Raw genomic sequence first — 21,782 nt, 5'->3', positions numbered from 1 at the left:
TCCTATTTCACCCGGGGGTCCCTGGGACGTCTTGGCCCCCTGCCTGGGCAAAGGACAGGACAGGGACAGGCAGCCGGGGAGACGGGCAGCTTTGTGATCCCACAACCAACTCTCAAGTCCACCCTCTGCCCCCCCCCCTTCACCTATCAAGGCAGAACTTGCAGGGGGTGGGCAAGCAGGCAGGGGAAGGTAGCCAGACGGACAGACAGATAAGACAGCCCTGGCCACGGAATGACGGCACCATGCAGAACTTCCCGTCCCGAAAAAGAAAAAAACTGTTTATGTATGCTGCAACTGCAGTGAGGACATTGCTAACACAAAGATGGAAAAGTACTGAAATACCAACTACAGTATTACAGTACCAACTACAGAATACAGTACCTCTGGATTCGAACAGGATCCGTTCCGGAGCCCCATTTGCATCCTGAGTAGAACGCAACCCACGACTGTGCATCTGCATGTGCGCCGGTCGCGATTCACCGCTTCTGCGCATGCCCGTGACGTCGCTTTGAGCGCCTGCACATGCACGAGTCTGTGCGCGTCTGTGCATGTGCGGGTTGCATTTCGCCGCTTCCGCGAATGATGTCATTTTGAGCGTCTGCGCATGCGGCGAAACCCAGAAGTAACGTGCTCCATTACTTCCGGGTCGCTGCGAAGCGCAACCCGAAAACATTCATCCCGAAGCTACTTCAACCCGAGGTATGACTGTAAAGAAGAATGGCAAGAAAAACCGATGGAACACGCTGAAATGGCAAAATTAACGAGAAGACTTCGAGATAAAGACAATAGAGCAGGCATGTCAGGGACATAATCCGGCCCCTGTGGCAGTTTATTTCCTGTGGTAAAATCCTAAAAAAACAACAACACCTCAACAATTTCAATCCTAAAAAAAGGTTAACAACTTTGGTTGGCCCTTTGGTCAACCCTCACAGCCCTCCATTTCATCAAATCTGCAATAGAGACTTTAAATAATAATAAATAATAATAATAATAATAATAATAATAATAATAATAATAATAATAATAATAATAAATTATTTGTACCCCACCCATCTGGCTGCATTTCCCCAGTGGCTTCCAACAAAATATTAAAATACAGTGGTCTGTTAAACATTAGAAGCTTCCCTAAACAGGGCTGCCTTCAGATGTCTTCTAAAAGTCTGGTAGTTGTTCTTCTCTTTGACATCTGATGGGAGGGTGTTTCACAAGGCGGGAGCCACCACTGAGAAGGCCCTCTGCCTGGTTCCCTGTAACTTGGCTTCTCGCAGTGAGGGTTAGGGTTAGGGTGCTGGACCTCAGTGTCTGGGCAGAACGATGGGGGTGGAGGACTGGGAACCATTATCTTGCATTAAGAGTAGTGATATCGTAGGAGTCCAGCAAATATGGAATATGGAGTGGAAACTGCCACTCAACCCACCGAACCCGAGGGGAAGCCGTCCTGTGGTCCATCGAGAGAGACTTCTTGCGTTTGGACAGACGCAATTTCCGGCGTCGCGCTGGTTTGACCCACGGATGATCTCCGCAGGAGTGATCCAGCCCATGCCCGGGAAGCCTTGCCAACCCCTGCTCTTAAGGTTCCACCTCCAGCAAGCCCAGTTCTTCTTTTTTGGCGATCCCTCGTAGCCGAGTAAGACTGTCTTCCATGAACACGGTTTTAACAATGAGTCTGTAAGCGACTGTGGAGGCCAATTCTGGATCCACACGTCCTTCCACAGTGGGGACAGTGGTTTCCGGGCAGGAGTTGATCATGGTGAGGGTTTGCCAAGCGTGCCTTCCTCTCAGCACATTTCTCCCTTGCGTCCTGAGTTCGAGCGTCTTCAAAGCCCAGGACACCTTTGGTCTTCTCAGTGATGGCGCCTGCCCTGTGGAACGCCCTCTCATCAGATGTCTAGGAAATAAACAACTATCTGACTTTTAGAAGACATCTGAAGGCAGCCCTGCTTAGGGAAGTTTTTAATGTTTGATGTTTTATCGTGTTTTTAATATTCTGTTGAGAGCCGCCCAGAGTGGCTGGGGAAACTCAGTCAGATGGGCGGGGTATTATTATTATTATTATTATTATTATTTTCTCCAATTGGAGTGCTCACAGGCCAGCGTTTCCCAATTGTTGCTTATACTACATTTTTTAAGATTTGCCTTGAGAGAGTCTTTAAACCTCTTTTGTTGACCACCAGCATTACGCCATCAGAATAGAATAGCTGGTTTTTGGAAGACGATAGTCAGGCATCCGCACAACATGACCAGTCCAACAAAGTTGGTTAATCTTGAATTATGGCTTTGACACAGGTGACCTTTGCTTCTTCCAGTTACCCCCTGCGGGACTGAGCAACCCCCTGCGATGAACTGTGGTTTAGCCTGCCACCTGAACACAGCCAGAGTTCGGAAACAAACCCTGGGTCCTCAAAAAAAAAAAAAAAAAGAGGCCTTCTCCTGTGCCTTCAAAGAGTGGGAGAAGTTTGAAACTGAAGGGGGCAGCTCTGCCCGACTGCTCTGAAGGCAGACTGGGGGGGGGGTGCTGAACCCCCTCCCTCCGGTCTCTGGGCCCCTCCTTGCCGAAATATGCTGCTCTCAGCAAAAAAAGCCAACCGCTGACCTCAGAGCAAAGTGCGCAGGCTCCTCACGTCAGTGAGCAGAACTTAGTCCAAGCAGAAAACTGAGGGGGGGGGGGGGAGAGGCAGGAAGGGAGGGAGGGGCGCCTGCAGCACAGCCAGCCGGCAGCTGCTGGTGGGCGAAGGGAGGCAGCAGAACGGCCTCCAGGGCATTCCAGGGCGTCTTTCTGCAAACTCCCACAGCTCTTGGAGAGCCCAGCAGAAGGCTTGATGGAGCCTCTCTCTCTTTTTTCTTTTTCTTTTAACACAAATATTTTACTATTAAAATAATTCAACATTAATACATACATATTACGAATACGCAAACATACATTTCATACAATCCTTAAAAATATTCATACATACCCGCACTCAATCCCACACATACTTCCTTTTCCCCCCACCATCCCTCCCCCCCACCCTTGTGTTAGACTTCCAATCTACTCAATTACAATTTCTTTCCACTTCTATTACTTTCTTTCACACACTTTTAAACCAATTTTCTACTTCTTTTTCTGTTACACATTGCTATCCATCTTATTTAGTATTTCAGTACTTATCACGGAACTTGTTTATTCTAGCAGGAGTTCTGATTTTTCAATATGATTTTGCAAATATCCTTTAAACACCTTCCAATCCCTGTCTATCTTCTCTTTTGAGATCCTTCCGATTTCTCCCATTGTTTTGGATATATTGTAATACTCCAATAATTTGTTTTTGTGGGTATAATACCACTTTTCCAATTTTTCGCAATCAACAGCCTTGCGGCTACTGTTGCGTATAAATATAAGGTCTTGTCTTCTTTAGACTTCCTGGTACTATTCCCAATAGAAAACCTTCTGATGTTTTCCTAAATAAATATCTAAACACCTTTTTCGTTTCATTATATATTGTTTCCCAAAATTGCTTGATGTTTAAACAATTCCACCATATCTGCATCATAGTACCTTTTTCAGTGTTGCAAGCCTCACAGGAGGAAGAGCCTCCGCAGTCGCAGCCCCCTGGCACCCCCTCCTCCTCCTCCTTCCAAGAGACCTGCCTCTTTCTTGCAGTTTGCAAACCTTCTCCTGCCATCAGCAGAAATCACGTCTAGAGCAGCAGCAGCAGCAGCCCAGACAGCAAGAACACAGACTCACACAGAGACACACAGGCACACTCTTCTCCCACAGGCGCACATGGGTGAAGACAGGGTCCAATTGCCTCCGGGGGCCCCCCCGCCTCCCCCCCCGTCCCGCCGGAGCCGACGCACAAGTGCCTTAAGCCCTGAACAGCCGCCCATTGTCTGCTCACATGCCTGGGCTTTGGAGCTTAGCACCAGATATGACGGGAGGAGAGGCGCCGTGGGAAAGTCGCGCTTTGCATGAACCCCCAGAGGAGGAGTGAGGGGGGCACTGCGGGAACCGGGACGCACCTGCGGAAGAAGGTGCTGCACTGGTGTCAGAAGGCAGGCAGCCCTGAGCCCCCAAAGGAAATGCCGGGGGGGGGGGGAGAAGCAGAGTCCGGCCTGGTGGGCCTGGAATGCCCTGCAGAGGATGCCAAGCCTTCCTTCAGCATTGGCAGCCGATGATTTCACAGGCTTCAAGTTACAAACACACACAAGGCGAAGAGGAGACCTGAGGCCTGGAAGAATTTGAGAGAGAGAGAGAATTTGTGTTTGTGTGTTGTGTGCAGCCCCTCTGGTCCAGCATCTGGTTCTGACAACAGCGGACCAGATGCCCATGGTGGGAAACTCACAAGCGAGACATGAGCACAAGAGACTTCTCGCACGTGCAATTCCCTGGCATTCAGAGAAAACAACGGTGTCCACTTGCCTCTGAACACTCCCTATAAGCCCCTGCAGAGAGAGGGGCTGCTCTTCAGGACCCCCCACCCAAAGGGGACTTGCTAAAAGTTGACCCTGCAGGCGGAGGTCGCCCCCCCCCCGCACCACAGGCCTTTGTCCTGCTTTTGTGTGTTCAAGGAAGCCAACATCCCAGAAGATCAGAGGAAAATATCCAAGGATTCTTAAACTGAGATCTACACAGTGCCATAGAGGGGAGGCAGGTCACCAACTGAGAGAAGAGAATCATCAAATTTCAAAGGTGGGGTGGACCCCAGGGGTCATCTACTCCAGCCCCCCGCAATGCCAACGTCTCAGCTGCAGATTCCCCAGAGAAGCAGGTGCAGGTCTGTGCCATCACCAACTGACAGCAACATCAAGCGACGACCTGCCGCCTATGAGAAGGGAGTGGGGGGGGGGGAGCAGCCCCGACTACACCTCCTAGGCGTCACTGTCATGCCCAGGGGGAAAGAAGGGGGTGCTCCCTCTTCACCCACGAGCCACGGGGTGGGGCTCCAAAGGTTTGGATATACGGGGGTTTTGTGGAACCCACGGAACTGAACCCCATAAGACGCACCTGACCATAAGACACACCTAGTTTTTAGAGGAGGAAAACAAGGAAAAAAATATTCTGAACGAAACAGTGGATGTCTGATTTTTGTGGTTCATGCTGTGGCCACAGACATGTGATCTGATGGTGAATTTGGGGTGACCCAATGCAAAAATCCTGAGGATCCATGTGGATCTGTGCTTTGTAACCACATTTTTGCACCATTTCAGCCCCACGCAACAGTGGGTGTGTGGTTATTTTGGTGCAAGCTGTAGCCATGGACATGCTATGTGATCTGATGGTGAATTTGGGGTGACCCAGTGCAAAAATCCTAAGGATCCATGTGCTTTTACCTCCCCCCTCCCAGGCAGCCTCCTTTATCGCTAGAGTCCCTTATCTCCTCTCCTGATCGCTTGCTGATCAGCTGCTCAGCGGCTTTGTTTCAACACCCCCTTCCCTCTTTCTAAAAAAAGCAGCAGCACGATCTGCTTTTTGCCCCTTGGCAATTCGGCTCCAGGGACCACGCATTTGCTCTATAAGACACACAGACATTTCCCCTTACTTTTGAGGAAGAAAAAAGTGTGTCTTATGGAGCAAAAAATACGGTAATTCTCTGTGCCAAAGTTGGGATTTAGGAACAGAGGGAGATGCTTTTTGCAGCTTCAGATAATGGGTCTGTCTTGCTCAGGTTTGATCACATTGACTTCCAGTGTCTTTCCAGCCCTGTCTGCAGGTGCTACTGGGATAGAACCAGGGCCCTTCTGCATGCAGAGCAGGTGTTTCACTCCTGAACAACGGGGGGGGGGCTCCCCTTATCCAGGCACCAGCCTCTTGGTTGTCCTTCCCCACTTGGTCTGCACACCGAGGGCACTAATGCGCAGAGGGCACCCTGGTTGGAGGCAGAAATGCTTCTGAATGGCAGCTGCTGGGAAGCACTGGAAGGGAGGGTCCCTAAAACCAGAGAATTGCAGAGTTGGAAGGGACACCTAGGGTCATCTAGTCCAACCCCCTGCGATGCAGGAGTAGCTCTTGCGCTCGGATCCTGCTTGCATCTGGTCGGCCACCGGGAGAACAAGATGCTGCACTGGATGGGGCCTTTGTCTGATCCAGCAGACTCTCCTTATGTTCTTTTTTGGTATAATTAAGTTTTTCTATTTTACATTTTAGAATATTCATTTGAGCAACCTTAAAATATCAATGTCTTCCCTTCTTCCATGGTTCATTTTGCATGCCATAGATCGCTGCATATTTGACATAAACTAAAACATCCAGTGTTCCATTATTGCATCCATCAAAACTTATTTACACTGCCAAATTTATCTTAATGCTGCCCACGTTTTCAAGTGTACACAGTTTCCACCCTTGTATTCATTCAACATTTCCCAATCTTCTTTAAACGTATGTTCATCTTGTTCTCTTATTCTGTATGTTAAGTCTGCCAGTTGTGCATATTCCATCAGCTTAACTTGCCATTCTTCTTCAGCTGGGACCTCACTCGTTTTCCATTTGGGGGCTTACAAAACACGGGCCACAGTAGTGGCATACATAAATAGCCTTTTTTTGACACCCAGGAATTTCCATCTGAATTTCCACAGCAAAAAGGACTCTGGTTTTTTTATTGAAAAGTAAGGTAAAGGTAAAGAGACTCCTGACCGTTAGGTCCAGTCACAGATGACTCTGGGGTTGCGGCGCTCATCTCGCTTTATTGGCCGAGGGAGCCAGCATTTGTCCGCAGAAAGTTTTTTCCGGGTCATGTGGCCAGCATGACTAAGCCGCTTCTGGCGAACCAGAGCAGTACACAGAAATGCCGTTTACCTTCCCGCCAGAGCGGTGCCTATTTATCTACTTGCACTTTGACGTGCTTTCGAACTGCTCGGCTGGCAGCAGCAGGGACCGAGCAACGGGAGCTCACCCCGTCATTGCGGGGATTCGAACCACCGACCTTCTGATCAGCAAGCCCTAGGCTCTGTGGTTTAACCCACAGCGCCACCCATGTCCCATTTGGAAAAGTACTTTTCAATATTTGTTTCTGATTCCTTATGCTCTTATCCCCAAGACCCCCAGCCTTCACTCCTTTTCGTCCCCATGAACAGCTGCATCAAAGAACCTCCCCCCCCCCAAACACTGGGCTCCTCATCTCTCCATGTTCCCATTTCAGCCCCTGCCTGCTTCTGGGGGCGATGGAAGGCAGGCTCTCCCTGCATTTGGGGCCAGGGAGTCTGGCCTGCTCCCCTCAGCCCTGCCTGGGGGGGGGCACCCTCCATGACCCCTCCTGTTCCTCTTTCCTCCTGCTGTTCAGAGGCAGGCTGCCTGACCCCTTTCCTTCCTCCTGGGGTGTCGCAATCGCCCTCTTCCTCACCCCGCCTGGGCGGCTGTGGTGCAATCTTTGCACGGGGACGGAGGCTGCTGCAAGACCTCCTTTCCGACTCTGCGGGGAGAGGGGTTTCCTGGCGCTGTCGAAACCCAGAACCATCGAGCGAGATCTTGGGGCCAGGAGGGAATCGGGGCTGGGAAGCCTTTGAGCCACTTTCTGTCCCAGGAGGGCCCTTGGGACTGCTGCTGCCAGGAGGGTCTTGAGATCTTCCAACTGCGGGCATTTTCCTTAGCTGATGCCTCAGCTAGGGTGGGCATCCTTGCTGAAGGGTTAACCCTCCCCTCCCCTTGAGGTGGGGAAACTTTCCGTTTATTTTAACTTAAAAAAAGAGAAGCTTTTAATTCAGTTTTTTGCAAAAGAGCTGAAGGGTTAACTTGAGCCGAGGGGCAGCTGTGTCAGCACCAGAGCTCCAGACAGACCTGGCGTTCTAGGAGACCTGCACATTCCTGCATTACGGAGGGTTGGACTAGATGACCCTCGGAGCCCTTAGGAGCTACAATTCTAATTCTCTCCCAATATGCCCCACAGAGGACCTTAAGGTCCATACATAGCAACACCCTCAAGGTCCCGGGCCCTAAGGAAGTCAGATGAGCCTCAACCAGAGCCAGGGCCTTTTCAACACTGGCCCCGGCCTGGTGGAACGCTCTGTCTCATGAGACCAGGGCCCTGCAGGATCTGATTTCTTTCCAAAGGGCCTGCAAGACAGAGTTGTTCCGCCTGGCCTTTGGCTTGGAATCCACTTGATCCCCACCCCCTCTTTCCTTTTTCCTTCTGTGATGGAACTCCTATTTGGGGACTTCCCTGGCATTTTTCTGGCCCACGTAGGACCAGTCTGGGTAGTTGGCCTTGGTGAAGACTTGACGTTTTCATCCCCAAAAAAGTTTTTGATTTGAGTTTCCACTGAAATAAGGCTGCATTTAAATGTTTTTATGTTGTATTTTAATCTTGTTTTTAATCTGTATTTCAATCAATTGTTTTTATATTGGTGTTAGCTGCCCTGAGCCCGGTCTTGGCTGGGGAGGGTGGGGTATAAATAAAACTTCTTCTTCTTCTTCTTCTTCTTCTTCTTCTTCTTATTATTATTATTATTATGAGCTCCCCATCCTCATTTGCTGGCTCCCTGGAGTGGAAAGCACACTGACTAGGTGCAGGTGGGTCTTGACGTGTCTGGACCCTTGGATTCTGAAGGGACCCCAACGCTCATGAGAAGCCCTGGCCCTTCGGAAACCCCCAAGGAGGCGGCAAAGGCCGCTTCCCCCGCCTCCAAAGCGCTCTTAGGGAGCTCTCCCTAACACAGAGACTCAATCCATCTTCTTGACAGTTCAGACAAAGCCCTTTGCCACGCGAGGGGAATAAGCGAGTTGGGCTTCGGCTGCTTCTCCGGCTCTGCCAGCCAGACTCATTTTGCAAAATGAGAAACAGGAACGGCACACAGGAAGCGCATTAGTCTGCCCAACGGCCCCATTAGGAGGAGGAGGAGATGGAAAGCCAGAACCGTCCTCTCTGCAGACACAGCCCGGCTCTGCCTGCCAAGCTCCAGTCGGGCAGCCTGTCTGCAGATCTTTCACGCTGGGTCAAAACAAGGAGGCGGCCGGGCCAGCGCCAGCGCCAGCAGCAGCCAAGGCCAGAGACCAGGCAGGCTGACTTATCTGCAGCACACAGCAGAGGGATCACTCCGAAGCATGACATTTCCATTCCCAGGCAAGGGGCAGCTGTGCCACTCGGAACAATCCCCTTTGATGAATGACTGAAGCAGCGGGAGAGTTTGCTGCTCCTCCTCCAACAGGGACAGATGGACAGGGAGGGAGAGAAAACATCCAGGTTCACTGAATTGAATGGAGAGGGTATGATCCACCCGGCAGTGCTAGCTGGGTTCGGCTCATTTCTGGGTGTTTTGCAGAGAGGAAACTTGCATGTTGACCAGAATCACTGTCCTGGGCATCCCCCGTGGCTCCACCAGCACATTCTGTAGGCAAGCAAGCTCCTTGCTGCGGCACCAGGATCAGATCAGAGCCCCAAGGAAGGGAAGGGAAGGAGAAAATTTACAAATATGCAGCAAAAATCAGATGCATCTGGAAGGCCACAGAGTGCTGGGTTGGGAAGTCTCTAGAGAAATTTTGTATCATGGAAAACGTACGATGTGTAAACAAAAAAATGGACAATGCATTTTTTGGGTAAAAAGCCAGATCAGGCCCATCAAGCAGATGCACTCAATAGGATTTCTGGAAGCATTATTTATGGTTAATTTTTAATCCCACCTTCTCATTTCATAAGAAATGCTCAGGTTTCAGGTATTAGATAACAAGGTAAAAGAAAGGCAAAGGACCCCTGGATGGTTAAGTCCAGTCAAAGGCGGCTATAGGGTGTGGCGCTCATCTCACTTCAGGCCAAGGGAGCCGGCGTTTGTCCACAGACAGTTTTCTGGATCATGTGGACAGCAGGACTAAACCGCTTCTGGCGCAACGAGACACCGTGACGAGTGGCAGAGCGCACGGAAATGCCATTTACCTTCCCGCCACAGCAGTACCTATTTATCTACTTGCGCTGGTGTACTTTCATAGGCAGGAGCTGGGACAGAGAAACAGGAGCTCGCCCTGTTATCGATTAGATAACACAACCATAAAATACATGTCTTTAAAAACACAGACAAGCAGCAATGACTCAGGAGGGGTACAAAATGCATCTTAGCTCAGGGGCAACCAACGTGGTGCCCCCTGGAAGTAGCTGGACTAAAGCTTCCCCCCTCGAACCCCCACCCACCAGCCAGGCTACCTGGGATGAAGGGAGTCCCTGGCACACCTGCAGAGACCGCAGGTGCCAGTCCTGTCTTGGCTGAACACACAACCTGATTAAGTTGCAACAAGTCAGTTCAGCTCAGCTACGCGTAACATTATGCAGCAGGTGTTTACATCACCCATCAAATTAAGCATCCCTGACTGATCTCCGCACTTATCCACACCAAGTGAAACTGGGCTCATAGCTGCAGCAGCCTGAAGGGCAATGGGTGGGAACGAAGGGCGGTGGCACGCAGCTGTGAAATGCCCTCCCGTCTTCAAGCGTCAGTGGCCTTTAAGAAGGAATTTAGGGTGGAATCATTATTACTCCTCTGCCCAACCCTCCAGCTTTCCTTTAGTGCTAGCAGCATTTTGCTGTTACTTAGGTTTGATTATGACATCAGGAGAAAGGTGCAAGACACACCTTTTAATAACACATAATTTTAAAATTAAAAAATTGTCAAGTAGCACCTTGGAGACCAACTAAGTTTATTCTGGGTACAGTGCTACCTCGGGTTAAGTACTTAATTCGTTCCGGAGGTCCGTTCTTAACCTGAAACTGTTCTTAACCTGAAGCACCACTTTAGCTAATGGGGCCTCCCGCTGCTGCCGCACCGCCAGAGCCCGATTTCTGTTCTCATCCTGAAGCAAAGTTCTTAACCCGAGGTACTATTTCTGGGTTAGCGGAGTCTGTAACCTGAAGCGTATGTAACCCGAGGCACCACTGTATAAGCTTTTGTGTGCATGCACACTTTTTCAGATACCATAAATATTAATTAAATATTAATTCTTCAGCCCATAGGAAGGGGTTAACTTTATTTTACTTATACGCAACTCATCACTCCTAAAAGAGCAATCTCAGGGGGCTCCCACTCCAGCTTACAAGTTGCCCCTCAGCTTCTGGCCAGAACGGCCGGCCCGTTTCTTTCTGCTCACAAATGATTGCAAGTGGCCTGCACTGTCTCTACAGTCGCCTGTAAGGCTGCACACTCAGATCCGGTGGCCCCCACAGGTCGGTTGCAAGGAGCACATGTGCGCACATCCCAGCCTAGCAAGATAATGGCCAGAGAGCCAGCCTCTGCCCTAAGACTCTTGGGAGCCCCCAGACTCAAACAAGCTGCAGGTCTGGTGGACTTTGCCTTAAACTGCAGCAGTCAAGGCACATCAATACTTGGCTTATGATGCTCGCGCATGGGGGGGGCAAGGAACTGCAAGGAAGCAAGCAGAGACCAGCCACATTTGGGGAGGGGGCTACTTCAGCCATCATGCCCCCCCCACCTCAAGGCAGCCACCGCCCTCCACTTTCCACGGGAGCCTTGCCGTTCAGGAGACTTAAAGCGCAAGGGATTCCCCCGGGTGCAAATCCTGCCAAGAAAATATTCCGCATTGCATTGCATGTGTGCCAAGGAAAATCGATGGTTGGCGAGAGCCGGGAGGTGCATGTCCCACTTTCCCGGCACAGAGGCTGGGGAAAGATTTGGGCCGGATCCATTAGCCCACTGAGGAAGTCAGGGGAATCGCAGCCACACCAAATGGCGAGTCCCTGGCAGGGCCTGAGGGACCAGGGAATGGGTCACAGCGGAAGCTTCCCTAGACCAGAGTCATCTGGTGGAATGGATTGTGGCCACACACAAACACACAAGCATCTTTTTGTAGGCCGCCTTTCCAGAGTCCAAGCCATGCTCCAGGCGACTTACAAAAACACATGACAAAAGGAGTCATAAACAAGTCATAAACAAGAAATAAAACATCGCAAAGTACATAACCAAACTGAAGGTTTCCACATAAATCATGATATAAAACAAAGGCACAAAAGTTAATAATAGCAACCACCCCTCAACAGAACCCCCTAAACAATATCCCAGCCCCAACAATACCTACGACAGGGTCATAGAGTTGGAAGTGATTCCCAAGGATCACCACTTTCTCAACCAATCAGGCCAGCATATTAGCTAATCAGTCAGTGGTTGGGAACCCGGGGGTCTCCAGGAACAGCTCAGTGCACAAAACTCTGCACCAGGAGCCCCCTGCATCTGTTAGCCTTCAAGGCGGCACCAAAACCCTCCTGTGGTTTTGACTGCAAAAATGCCAGCCCAGCGATCCCTGCGGAAGCTGCTGAGCCAGACAGGAGCTGCAGACCTTGAAAGCGCATCAGGCATGCAACATTATCACCGCCTTGTACATCTCCCCTGCTCATCCACCCCGCAGGGGCAGAACGGAAGGACTCTTGAGCGTCACAGCTCTGAAGCTTCATTCTGACCCACAAGCCAGAGTCCTCCCACTGAGAAGCACGCAGCAGCAGCAGCACAGCTGGAAGAGACGCCAAGGAGCCAGCCAGCGGCCTGCTTTGCCCAAATGCCAAGGCCTCGGCCTCCTGGCCAAACACAGCTGAGCCTCCACAATCACCCCACACACAGCCCCAATGCAGCCTCAAAGCTCGGGTCGTTTGTCACAGCAGAAGCCCCCTCAAGGAATGGCATACGCACAAGAGAAGAACCTGCGGAATCAGGGCCGGCATTCTGCTGCCACAGTGGCCAACCAGATATCTGCATTAGAACCTCATATATATCAGCAGGTGCTAAATAGCACCTCGAGCCAGAGTGGCAGTCGCCAAAGCAGAATGCCTAGTTGCCATTTTGGGGCCAGAAGGCTGGAAAGTCGTATTTTCCAAGATGACTTTTTGGTTCCTGAAGTTCATTCTGATTGTGCAGATAAAACATCATGGATAGAATTCTACAGGACGGGGTGTTGGTGTGTGGAAACAGTTAGACTCCAATGATCCCCAGGTGTGCGCCTCCAGGTGGTGGAGACGCCGGGCGCCCGGGCATCTTCGCTTGGCCACAAGTGGCTGATGGCCAGGTGCAGAATGCGCCTGGTGAATTTCGAAGCTGGGTACCTCTGTGGGAAAAGCAGAAGCGGGACCAGAGAACAAGAGCCGTCTCTCCTGTCGCTGAACGGAAACGCTTCCTAGAACAAGGCCCCCATCCTGCCATCCCTTGACCTGCCAACACCAGCTCAAAGCGTTTTTACTCGCTCAGGCTTTGGGCCGCTGCAGGAGGGTGGGGGCCACACGCAGGAGTTGGGGACACTTTCTGCAGCATATGATGTTTTCGGTATACGAGTTTCTAATTCCATGTTATGGGGCCTTTGCATTTTATGGGATTATGTGCTGTGAGACGCTCTGTGGTCTTAACAGATGAAAGGCAGAATTAAAAACCAAAGTAATATGTTCCTGGTGCCCTCCAGTTACTGGGCTGATGGGAACTGGAGGCCAACAACTTGCGACCAGCCACAGCCCCATACGAGAAAGAGTTAAACGCCTCAAGGTTCAGAGAACTGCAGAACTGGGAGGAACCCATGCGGTCATCCAGTCTAACCCCTGCAATGCTTCCGCCTGCTGAAAGCCATTTATTTCATCCCAAAGCAGCTCACGGGCACAAACCCTGTAAACCCACACTTTTGTGACCGAAGTCGAGGGCTCCCTTGCCCCAGACATAGATGTGCTCCCCAAGTGGCACTGCTGCTCCCACCACGAGCCCCTTCTTCATGCACAGGCGGGCAAGAGGCAGAGGCTGCGCACCAGGCCCACGTCAGCTAGGCAGCCACACACCAGGGGTGCAGGGAGGGCACTGGGCACATGCCAAGGACACCCAGCGGAGCAAGCAGGACCCAAGACGAACTCCTGCGCTACCAAGGCAGGAAAGGAACAGGTCATACGCTAGGAAAACACAGGAGAGAACGCAGAACCGAACCAGGCAGATGCGCTGGTGGAAACCTGCTTGCAAAGGACGAAGGAGATTATCTGGTCGCATGGAAACATTGGCTGGTTTGCAGGAAGGCCAACCCGACAGGAAAGCTGTTTTTGTTGAGTCAGGAGAGAATGGAGGAGCAGGGGTTGGTTGCAAGGACACCCATGCCTATTTCCACCCCGGTCTGCTGACAAAGCAGCCAGGAGTTCTACAAACTTGTGGGTGAGGGCACGGGGGGGGGGTGCATTTTGCAGGGCCCCTCTGCCCAACCCAGGCTCCTCAAGCCCCACCCTGCAAAATGCAGACACTCCCCTCCCTAAAAGCCCAGGCCCAAGCCAGGATATGCATGACATTACAAACAGAAGCTCGTGTTTTTAATCTGTCACTGGGCTGGTGCTTACCGGGTTTTGCCTTGTCCAGTAAGGCGTTTGCCCCTATGTTTTTGTCTGCATTCCTCCAATTAATAGCTGCCATGAGAAAATTGCAGAAGGTGGGGAGGCCGGAAGTGAGTTTAAAGCCCTTTAAAGGAATAAAGACAATTTGAAAGTTTCTCCCTCCAGATGCAAGGCAGGGAAGAGAGATCAACTGGCTACTTGCTCAGCAGGGCACTGGCTCTGACGCACGCTTGCTGCTGACTGCCAGACATAGAATCATAGAATCTTAAGAGTTGGAAGGGACCCCCAAAGGTCATCCAGTCCAGCCCCCCACCCCAATGCAGGAAACTCCGCTAAAGCATGCAAGACAGATGGCCGCCCAACCTCTGCTTAGAAACCTCCAAGGAAGGAGAGATTTTGCGGGGCTGGATCAGGCCACTGACCAATGGCTTCCAGGATTAAGCCCTTCCTCCAGCTGAAGCCCAGGCCAGAGAGGAATTGCATGAGCTCAGGGAAAGGACCATGGCTAGCCCATCAATGCGAGGGCCCCCAACTCTGGGAAGGGAGACAGCACAGACAGTATGCTCACTGCAAGCACAAGGTGCAGAGGGGCTGGTGGGCTCCAGGAGCAACAACATAGACATTCGGGGTCCCAAGAGGAAGCCCTCAAGTCTACTCTCACAGGCACACAGAGTTGAGGCACCAGGGATCCCACAGTGGCAGAGGAAACACAACTGACTCTGAACGTACAAAGCTGTCTTATACAGATTCAGGCCACCGGCACACCTAGTAGTAGTAGTAATTTATTATTTATACCCCACCCATCTGTCTGGGTTTCCCTAGCTTCCAACAGAATTAATGATGATAATAATAATAATAGTAATAATAATAATAATAATAATAATAATAAGGCGATAAAGCATCAGGCATTAAAAGCTTCCCTAAACTGGGCTGCCTTCAGATGTCTTCTAAAAGTCAGACAGTTGTTTGTCTCTTTGACATCTGCTGGGAGGGCGTTGCACAGGGTGGGTGCCACTACCGAGAAGGCCCTCTGCCTGGTTTCCTGTAACTTGGCTTCTCACAGTGAGGGAACCGCCAGAAGGCCCTCAGAGCTGGACCTCAGTGTCCGGGCAGAATGATGGGGGTGGAGACACTCCTTCAGATATACTGGACTGAGGTCGTTTAGGGCTTTCAAGGTCAGCACCAACACTTTGAATTGTGCTCGGAAACGTACTGGGAGCCAATGAAGATCTTTCAGGACCGGTGTTATGTGGTCTCGGCGGCCGCTCCCTGTCACCAGTCTAGCTGCCACATTCTGGATTAGTTGTAGTTTCTGGGTCACCTTCAAAGGTAGCCCCACGTAGAGCGCATTGCAGTAGTCCAAGCGGGAGATAACCAGAGCATGCACCATTCTGGCCAGACAGTCTGCGGGCAGGTAGGGTCTCATCCTGCGTACCAGATGGAGCTGGTAGGCAGCCGCCCTGGACACAGAATTGACTATGGACAGCTGGGAGTCCAAAATGACCCCCAGGTTGCACATCTGGTCCTTCAGGGGCACAGTTACCCCATTAAGGACCAGGGAGTCCTCCACACCTGCCCGCCTCCTATCCCCCCAAAACAGAACTTCTGTCTTGTCAGGATTCAACCTCAATCCGTTAGCTGCCATCCAACTGCCTCCAGACACTGACTGGCAGAGGCTATCTGGGGTTTCAGGCAGGGGACATTCCCATCCGGCCTGGAGAAGATGCTGCCACTGGGGACTGAAGCTGGGTGCTCTGCCAATGAGCCCCCATCAGATGAATGCAGGGTGGGCCTTGCAGACTCCTAAACCTTCCCACGGGGTCCCACCAACAGGCCTTTCCATGTCTCTTGGGGAAACGAAAGAGGAGCCTGGAAGCCCCTGACCCTTAAGATATTATGAAGACACAAGGGACACACAGAGACCAGAAGAGGTTGTGCCTTGCAGTTTGCTAACCAAATTGACAACATTCCTGCAGTGAGGTGTGCAGGGCTAAAGCAGGCTCAACTTTCTTTGGCTACTTGAGCTCCAAAAGCATCTCCTAGTCCAGCGGTTCTCAACCTGCGGATCCCCAGATGTTGTTGCACTACAACTCCCATCATCCCTGAGCTCTGGCCTTGCTAGCTAGGGGTGATGGGAGTTGTAGTTCAACATCTGGGGACCCACAGGTTGAGAAAGGCTGTCCCAGACTATGTTGGGACTCATGTGCCTCTCAACAGCTTCAATATTTGGCACCGGGCACAGAACTCAGCATTATTTTTTCTAAGATGAAATTGCTGTGTAGAATTTCTATCAGCCTTGGGGCAGAGCTGTGCGAGTGAAGCAATCCTGCACAAAGTATTTGGGTCACGAGAACGTCTTCCTTTGAGCTGCGCCAGGTCTTTGAGCAGCTCCCCAAAGGGATGTCAGAGCCGCCTGCTCCTGTCTCCCACGATCCGTTTTGCACATCAAACGCCCCTTCGGATCAAGGCGGCTCCTCAGGTGGGAGAGGCAGCGGAACGGATCTCCCTTGCAAAACACAGGTGCTCCCAATACAGAGGGCCTTCTCGGTGGTGGCGCCCGTCCTGTGGAATGCCCTCCTGTCAGATGTCAAAGAAATAAACAACTATCTGACTTTTAGGAGACACCTGAAGGCAGCCCTGTTTAGGGAAGTCTTTAAGGTTTGATGTTTAGCGTGTTTTTAGTACAGTGGTACCTCGGGTTACATATGCTTCAGGTAACAGACTCTGCTAACCCAGAAATATTACCTCGGGTTAAGAACTTTGCTTCAGGATAAGAACAGAAATCATGCTCCGGAGGTGCAGCGGCAGCCGGAGGCCCCATTAGCTAAAGTGGTGCTTCAGGTTATGAACAGTTTCAGGTTAAGAACGGACCTCCGGAACAAATTAAGTACTTAACCCGAGGTACCACTGTATCTGACTTTTAGCAGACATCTGAAGGCAGCCCAGTTTAGGGAGGTTTTAAATGTTTGATCTTCTATCTTGTTTTTAATATTCTGTTGAGAGCCGCCCAGAGTGGCTGGGGAAACCCTGTCAGATGGACGAGGTGTTTATTATTATTATTATTATTTATTATTATTATTATTAGACAGCTGACATGCAAGCGAGAGGAAACTCCTTCACCTCCCAAAACTCAGCTAGTCACCAGCAAAGGATATTTCCACAGCCCCCTTGCAGGAAGGCTAGAGGCTGGTGATGGGTGCCCCAGAGTGGGGAGGAGCCACAGCCTCAGGGGGAGAGCAGCTGGCAGCAAGCAGAGGGTCCCTCTCCCATCCCCACTGGCAGCATCTCCAGGCAGCGCTAGGAGAAGTTCCTGCCTGAAACCCTGGAGAGCCACTGCTGCCAGTCAGAGTCCAGGGGCCTGACTCAGGAGAAGGTCACTCCATATGGTCCTGTCTGGGCTCCGCAGGCAGCGCCACCCTGGCCCTTTCTCAGGCTACCTCAAAGGGCTCTTCCACACCAGGGTTGGAAAGGAGCTAATCGCCAAGGGCACATTAAGCGTAGGTTATCATTGGAATAAACATTCACACATTTATTAGTTGAACATGTGATAGACAAAGCAAGGATATCTACAATTTTATAACATGCAGAAAACAAGATAGGTAAAAAAATCAGGGATGGGAGGTGAGGGAAGTCTTTGGGGGGGAGGGGGAGAGGGAGGGGAATAAAGGGAGGGAAATAATGTAATTGATTACAAGGATTGACAAATTGTTATGTTGAAATTGGTTAATAAAAATCTTTAAAAAAAAAAAAAAAAGTAGGTTATCATTGTGGCCACAACGGAATGTCTAGGCACTTTTCCCCCTGCAAAATTTGCAGTTGGGGTTGTTATTAATTTCCTTTCTTTTCTGCTTTCTATTTTAAAGGGGGAAAATATCTCCAAACGGTTTGCAGCGCATTAAAACCAGGGTTAGAAACTCAGATATAGAAGCCAAATGGCACCATAAACCGAGGTTATGGTTGCCACAACAGAAAGTCTAGAGTCCATTCTCTCCCCCGCAGGAGATCCCTTGCAAGGTTCCTGGCATGGGGGGCACACTAGGAGCCCCACTTGGCTGACACACTGAGCCCCCTAAGCTCAGGCCTCAATGCCCCCCTTTCCCCCTGAAAAGCTGGATTCTCCCCTAAGGGCTGAACCCCGCTTGCTCTCGGCTTGGCTATCAACCGGAAGTCCCCCAGGCCTCCCAGCAGGAAGAGGGGGCTGGAGGGGGAGGCTGAGCCCCACCAGGACAGGGGGAGACGCGCTCACCACCTGCCTTCCTTCCCCAAAATGAGCCTTTCAAAGGCTGCAGGAAGCCCTTCTCACCCCAGGAAATTGGGACTGGCTGGAGCTTAGGTGGTGCTTTGGTCTGTTGCATAGTTAGAGCACACAGTTCGACTATGGAACTCCCTCCCACAAGAAGAAGCAATGGCCTGGGTGGCTTGAAAAGAGGACTGGCCAAATTCCTGGAGGAGGAGAGGGCTATGGATGGCTCCTAGCCAGGACAGCTCTGCTTGGCCTCCACAGTCAGAGACAGCCAGGCTTCTGAATCCCCGCTTCTGGAAACCCCAGGAGGACGGGAGAATGTCGCTTGCAGGTTTCCCTCTGGGGCAGGCATCCCCAATCTTCGGCCCTCCAGATGTTTTTGCCTACAACTCCCATGATCCCAACTAACAGGACCAGTGGTCAGGGTAATGGGAATTGTAGTCCAAAACATCAGGAGGGCCGAAGTTGGGGGCACCTACTTTTGGGGCATCTGGAGAGAACAGGGACCTGGGCTGGCCGGGCCACAGGCTCTTCCGAGGTTGTTGTGTTCTCATGATGTTAGCGCCATGTTCCATCAACCCTCTGAAGACCTGAAGAAACACAATTGGGAAGGGGGCTGCTGCTGCGCTTGCGGGCTTCCTAGAGGCCAGGGAAAGAACAAAACTGGGCGAGCTGGACCACCGGCCGAACCCAGCACTTGGGTTCCTTAAAGGCAGGAAAGTTCAGTCCCGTTCTCAGCACCCCTTGGGAAAACATCGGACGAGGCCAATGGCCCCTCTGGTGCAGCATCCTGGTCTCCCTGGGGCCACCCAGGCACCGGCAATAATAATAATAATAATAATAATAATTTATTTATACCCCGCCCATCTGGCTGGGTTTCCCCAGCCACTCTGGGCAGCTTCCAACAAAATATTAAAATACCGTTATGCATCAAACATTAAAAGCTCCTCTAAACAGGGCTGCCTTCAGATGTCTTCCAAAAGTCTGGTAGTTGTTCTTCTCTTTGACATCTGCTGGGAGGGCGTTTCACAGGATGGGTGCCACCACCGAGAAGGCCCTCTGCCTGGTTCCCTGTAACCTCACTTCTCGCAGGGAGGGAACCACCAGAAGGCCCTTGGAGCTGGACCTCAGTGTCTGAGCAGAACGATGGGGGTGGAGATGCTCCTTCAGGTATACTGGGCCGAGGCTGTTTAGGGCTTTCAAGGTCAGCACCAACACTTTGAATTGTGCTCGGAAACGTCCTGGGAGCACATGGGCCAAACAGCACTCTGCACATGCAAATGCCAGCCACTGGTGTTTGGAGGCATCACTGCCTCTGACTGTGAAGGTTCTACACCTGTGGCTCTGCTCCTCCTCCATTAATTTGTCTAATCTTTTTCACACCAGCCTCCAGTGGAAGGGAGTTCCACAGTTGAACTACGCACTGCAGGAAGTACTTTCTTCTCTCTGTCCGGAATCTTCCAACACTGGACGCCCAAAGCTAAGGCGTGCTGAGAGCCACAGCCAAAACAGCATTTGGGTTGGGTCCAGCCGCCTTGTGCGTCCCAGAGAACCCCTTTGGCAGACTGCCCCCCCCTATGTGCTTGCAGGGGCTGATGGGAGTTGCAGTCCAAAAGTTGCATCCGGAGGGTCCCGGGGGTGGGGGGGGGGAGAGCAGGCCCTGAGGCTTCGCGGCTGCGAGGTGCCAGGAGCAACCCTTGCAGGGACCGGACGCAAAGGGAGTGACTCTGCAATTCTCCTCCGCCGGGAAGCGCCAAGGCAGCAACCCGGGCGGACGCCTCTCCCGCTGGGGCAGCTGCTGTCGACTTCGCCCGGCTTGGCCTTGGAGACCTGGGGCGTCCATGCAACGCCCCTCCCCTCCAACCTGGCCTTCCCGACCCACTGCAGGAGCTGCCGCCCCCTTTCCTCCGCCCCATTTGCACACCCGGCGCGCAACCCCGCAGTGCGCTCTGCAGAACTGAAAACTCGACGGCGGCTGCGGAGCGGCGCTCCTGCCTCGCCCTCGGCTGCCGCGACGCTCTGCCCATGCTCGGGTACTGCAGGCCCACAGGCAAAACCCCCCCCCAGGGCGTCGGAGGGGCGCTCTGCACGGGCTCAGAGGCACTCTTGCCGCCCCAAAGAAAAGCACCCCGCCCCGCTCCTGGTCCTTGGTGAGCCATTCCCCGTCCCCGGGCGAGAGAGGCGCCCTCTGCGCGGGCTCAGAGACCCCCTCGCCAAGTCGCCTTCACCCCCCAGCCCAGCCCCCGGCCCCAATCCCAGCCCCACTTACTGGTCCGGGTGGGATCCGCCTCGCTGGAGCAGCTGGCGCAGCGGGACGGCGGCGCGCCCGAGGAAGCGGTCGGTGCCGACCAGTGCGCGTTGCCAGACGGTGATCTGCAGCAGGAGCGCCGGGTCGTCGTCGGCGTCGTCGGGGCCGGGCGTGGGCGGCAGCTGGAGCGCGCACTCGTCGGCCCAGCGCGGCCCGCTCCGCTGCGGCGCCACCGGCGTGCGGTACTTCTGGCCGCCCAGCTGCAGAGCCACGAAGGCGTCGCCCGACGGGCCGCCCTTGGCGCGCAGAGCCCGCGCCTGCACCACCGTCACCTGGACGTGGCTGGGCAGCCACGACGGCGGCGAGGACGGCGCCCCATCCGCCGCCGACGACGACGACACCCGGCTCATCCTCGCCGGAGAAGGCGCACAAGCTCGGGCGGCGGCGGCGGCGGCGGCGGCAGCGGCTCCGCGTCCCTCCGTCTGTCCGGGCGCCCGGCCGGCCTCCTCGGCTTGCTGCTGGCCAAGACGCGCCCTCCCTCCTCTCCTCCCTCCCTCTTCCCTCCCTCTTTTTCTCCTTCCCTCCTTCCTCCCCTCCCTCTTTCTCTCCTTCCCTCCTTCTCCCCTCCCTCTTTCCCTCCTTCCTCCGCAGGCTCCTCCTCGCGCCCCGTCGCACGCGCGGCCAGCTCGGCAGCTGCAGACGCTGCGCTTGCAAGGCGAGGGGGCTGCTGGCACCGCCTCTTGCTCTTTCTCTCCACCGCCGCCCCCCGGCCCCCCCCCACCTTCCAGCAGCCCGGGGCAGGATCCAAGCGCCGCCCCCGCCCCGGGGGGAGATGCAAAGGACGGGTTGCCCCCATCGCCTTTGCAACCCGTGAAATGCAACGTGGACCGCCGCTGGTGCGCCTTTGCAGAATCCGGGCTGTGAGCCCCGATGGGCCCCTGGCAGGCGGCCAGCTCTTGCCCCCTCCCCAATCCCGGCGGGGTTGGCCCAGGGCCTGTCTTGGGAGGGGCACGATCCCCAGCCGAGCTCTCCCGGGCAGCCC

The 21,782-nt window shown here is 52.9% G+C and overlaps 2 protein-coding genes across 2 annotated transcripts in view; one reads left to right on the top strand and one right to left on the bottom strand.

The window, feature by feature from the left end:
• Positions 1 to 21,260, bottom strand: part of RAB11FIP5 (RAB11 family interacting protein 5) — a 61,880-nt gene extending 40,620 nt beyond the window's left edge. The window contains exon 1 of the mRNA XM_079990695.1: positions 20,762 to 21,260. Coding sequence (XP_079846821.1) covers positions 20,762 to 21,150 — 389 coding nt within the window. The 5' untranslated portion in view covers positions 21,151 to 21,260. The remainder of the gene's footprint in view (positions 1 to 20,761) is intronic.
• The window catches only part of WDR54 (WD repeat domain 54), a 307,575-nt gene that overhangs the window by 10,059 nt on the left and 275,734 nt on the right, over positions 1 to 21,782 (top strand). The gene's annotated exons all lie outside the window — the stretch shown is intronic.

The sequence above is a fragment of the Podarcis cretensis genome (assembly GCF_951804945.1).
Source record: "Podarcis cretensis genome assembly, chromosome: 9".
NCBI classification, from domain to species: domain Eukaryota; kingdom Metazoa; phylum Chordata; class Lepidosauria; order Squamata; family Lacertidae; genus Podarcis; species Podarcis cretensis.
Note: the sequence above shows the minus strand (reverse complement) of the source record. Positions and strands in the feature narration are given on the sequence as shown.